General features: G+C 34.3%; 1 protein-coding gene across 1 annotated transcript; it reads right to left on the bottom strand.

Annotated features, from left to right (window-relative positions):
• Nucleotides 1–451: 451 nt before the first annotated feature.
• Nucleotides 452–1,288, bottom strand: LOC132066058 (uncharacterized). Its single transcript, XM_059459453.1, has one exon. It carries the CDS (start codon nt 1,286–1,288, stop codon nt 452–454), a length of 837 nt encoding a protein of 278 aa, XP_059315436.1.
• Between the last annotated feature and the right edge of the window lie 2,673 nt (nt 1,289–3,961).

Genomic DNA, 3,961 nt, shown 5'->3' with positions numbered 1-3,961 from the left:
CTGAGAAACAAGTTCCTGAATATTTTAGTATGGTACCAGCTATGGCATGTGGATCTGGTCCTGAAACTGGAATATGTGACATCTGCATTTGTTTAAATACTTATTCTATTTAAGTTCTTTGTTCCTTGTTGAAATGTTGGAAACTGTTGTGAGAATTTTGCCCAGAAAACAAATCATTTGTCTCTTGGCTCTCCTCACTTATCATCCCTGCATTTGCCTTTGTTGTGTTTGGAACATTCTTTCCTCTGTTGAATTGGAAATCATCTGGAAATCTCACAATTCCATAGCAATCATCTACCCAGTGTCCTGTTTTGAGACAGTTAGTACAAGTAGCATTGGGGTCATATTTTCCCATTTTTCCTTTGGTTCTGAATTGGTTTGTTGTATACCTAGGAGGATATGCTTGGGTCTTTGAAAATTTCTGGGGGTAAACTTGGTTGTTTTAGAATTTTTATGGGTAGCTTGCAGGTTTTGAATAGATTTGTGTTCTAGAAGATTGTCCTGCTCCTCTAAAGTTAGGTTTTCCTTGATTTGCAACCATGAAAGAAGAAGAATCTGAAAAAACTTGTGCACTCATATGAACTTCTCTTTGACTTTCATCTTGAAGTAGCAAGGAATAAACAGTGTTCATGCTAGGGAGAGGGTTTATCATCAAAATATTCCCTCTAGCTTGAGTATACACATCATTTAACCCTATTAGAAAATGGATCAACCTTTGATCCTGAACAAATTTAGATAACTTCTCTTTTCCCTCACATGTGCAAGTGCAAGTGCACACAATATCAGAGTTCAAACAATCTAACTCATCCCATATCCTTTTGAGTTTAGTGAAGTATGTTGAAATGCTAGAGTTACCTTGAACTGACATACTCAGTTCTTTTTGTAGGTGATATAGCTTTGTTCCATCTGATTTTCCAAACCTCTGTTGGAGACTGTCCCAGATTTCCTTTGCTGATGTTGAATACATCACACTATCAACAATTTTCTTTGTTAAAGAGTTCAACAGCCAAGCAGTCACCATGTCATTGCAAGAAGTCCACTGCAAGAAAGCTGGTGACTCTGGATCTGGACTTTTGCAAGTTCCATTGATAAAACCCAGCTTCTTCTTTGCAGTAAGAGCTATCAGAATTGACCTTCTCCATCCTGGAAACCCTCTACCATCAAAGACTGTGTTAACAAGGTTTGTTCCAGGAGAATCTGAAGAAGTGAGGTGATAGGGATGACTTGGATCATATTTTGGATTGCTTTGTGCATCAGCAACACCAGCAGTGATAGATCCTTCAGGCATTTTGTCAATGTGTTGATTTGAAATTTTTTGATGTGGTTAATCAGATTGATTTCTGATAGAAAATGGATCGAGCAGTCACTGCTCCGATACCATGTTGTAATTTGAAGATTGAGAATAGGAAAATTTTCTGTTGTATTCCCTTGATTGTTCATGATCATATTTATACATGTGTGTCTGTACAAAAATAAAACCTAGAATGCAAAATGTAAAAATCTTGGTTGTACACTTGTCTTTATCTAATTTATTGTACTATGTCTATGTAACAATATTTGATTCCTTTCTATGGCTAACCATGTGCCTGTCACGTGTGCCCTCTATGTACAAATCCACGGTCGGGATTCCATCCATCATGAGATGAAATTGATGCTTGGATCATTGCCATGTGTCCTCCACTAATGGGTTTTCTATTTGGTAAAGTTGAGTCAATTTTGACTGAACTTGTACTTATTTTTCTTGTCTGATTTTCTATCCTTCTTTCTATCGACTTCATCTTCTTCGTTGAGCTAATTGAAGCAGCAATTGAAAACTGCTTCTCCTTTAATGGTTTCAGCTTCTCATCATCATCAACATGTATTTCGACAGTAAATCCTTACGTTCTTTACTTACCAAATAGTATCATTTAAGAAGAAGTTATATGAACTGCAACAACTTTTGCCTTGTTTTTTTTTTCGTAACTAGGAAAAAAACTAGGGATCACTGTCTGCCCAAAGGGTTTGACGGCGTTTGAGTCATTTGTTAACACACGCAAAACATAAAAAACACAGTACTTATAATACTCAGAGTTTGTAAAACTATTCAAGTTTGCCATTCATTAATAGTTAGGTCAAATGTATACCCCTATCGTTATAAAATTGATCCAAATATGCCATCATTTACAAACAACGGAAACCTTCCAACACACGGTTACAAGGGAAAAATGTCAAATTTAACTTTGCGTAATTGTACAAACTGTTTTTACTCACCCACATTTCATCATTGCTCTAAATTAATAACCACCAAAACCAGTGATTCTTTCTACTCTGAGAAACACCACATGAAGAGCACTATTACTCTACCGCCATTTCACACTGGCACTCGCAGAAAGAACACAAGTTAAATTATTCACATAAAATTCACTACATTCAACCGATCTCTCTAACACCTTCATATTTACCATTTGGGAAAGGGGCAAAAAATACCTCTGAACAATTCGAAATGGATTTTTGCTCTCTATTTTATTTTTGACACAAAAAATACCCTCGTCGTTAGTCAACTAGCTCAAGTATGCCATCCGCACTAGCCAAGTAGCTCAAAAATGTCCTTTTCACTAACGATATTTCTAAAAAAGAATCGAAAAAAGTGAATCAATTTTGTCCTTGAATTATTTGAAATGAGGTGATTTTGACCTTATTTTTTTCTTAATTTCTTGGGAGGTTTGAATGTGTGGGGAAAATAATAGACAAGAAAATAAATAGTATAAAAACTTCCCGTTTCAACAAACAGAAACAATGACACATAGTTTTCTTTTTCTTCTGGTTCCTTACACTTTCGGTATAAGTTATTTTCTCTGAACATGAAATCATGGACTTTTCTTGCATAACTAGTTTAAAATTATTTTCTCTTATTAATAGTAATGATGTATTTTGCTAAGTCTAAAAATAATGTGACAAAAGAAATCCAATTCAGTTGTACCTTCGCTTGTGATATTACTTAATTATTATAACATTAAGTCGTTCTAGATTTCAATCAAGAGTTTAATATTTTCGAAAGAAAATTCTAGAATAAATATTTAATTAAAAATTAATGTTAGTAACTAAAATTTATATTATATAAAATTAGCAATGTATAAAGAAATTCATTTAAAATAGTCAAAGTAATATCATAATCTCTAAAATAAAAGTTTACTCAATCTTTACAATTAAGAGCACTTGTACCAAACTTTAAATGGACGGCACAATCATTCCATTTTGAATAGTTCAGGGCACGATTGGCCTTTGTTCCTTGCTTTGTAGCACCCGTTAGTAAGAAAGATATTTTGAGCTACTTGCCTAATGGGGAGGACATTTTTAATCTATTGACTAATGAGAAGGGTATTTTTATGCCAAAAATGAAACAAAGGCAAAGTCATCCTATTTCAAATAGTTCAACCAAAATTTTGGCCCTTTTTCCTCACCTTTTATTCTTGTCACCATCTATCACTGCCGTAAGACCCCCAATCCTCAGTCATTATAGTCCCACCTTGACTACCACAATTTGTTGCAAATGACTTACTAGCTAAATATTTTGTACCTAGATTTTTTTTAGTATACGAGGTTGATGTGGAACTTTGACATCACTATTGATAATCTAAAAGATTTGGTGATGTAGTTGTGTCGATGGAGTTCCAACGGGTGTGAAAATGTAATTTGGTGGTGTAATTATTCTTTATTTGGGTTATATTTAGTATGATTTTATGTTTGACGGTGATTAATTTGAGCTTGGGGGATATAAAGACATTTCCGTCGGAGGTTCTCTTCAACGAAGAAGATTAAATTTCTGATACAAGAGCATATTCAACTCTAACTGTTAACTAAAGAGCAAATTTGGACCATTTAGCAAAATTCAGGAGAAAAATCGTGCTTTTCCTTTTTCAAATTCTTTCGAAAGGTAAATTAATTGTTGGGATCGAAATAACAGGGTATCATACGGAAACTA

The sequence above is a fragment of the Lycium ferocissimum genome, chromosome 8 (genome assembly GCF_029784015.1).
Source record: "Lycium ferocissimum isolate CSIRO_LF1 chromosome 8, AGI_CSIRO_Lferr_CH_V1, whole genome shotgun sequence".
Lineage (NCBI taxonomy): Eukaryota > Viridiplantae > Streptophyta > Magnoliopsida > Solanales > Solanaceae > Lycium > Lycium ferocissimum.
The sequence above is the reverse complement of the archived record's forward strand: the minus strand, read 5'-3'. Positions and strand labels throughout refer to the sequence as shown.

What these genes read in the sequence shown, in the direction of transcription:
- LOC132066058 (XM_059459453.1), bottom strand. Translation starts at nt 1,288, where the DNA reads ATGCCTGAAGGATCTATCACTGCTGGTGTTGCTGATGCACAAAGCAAT.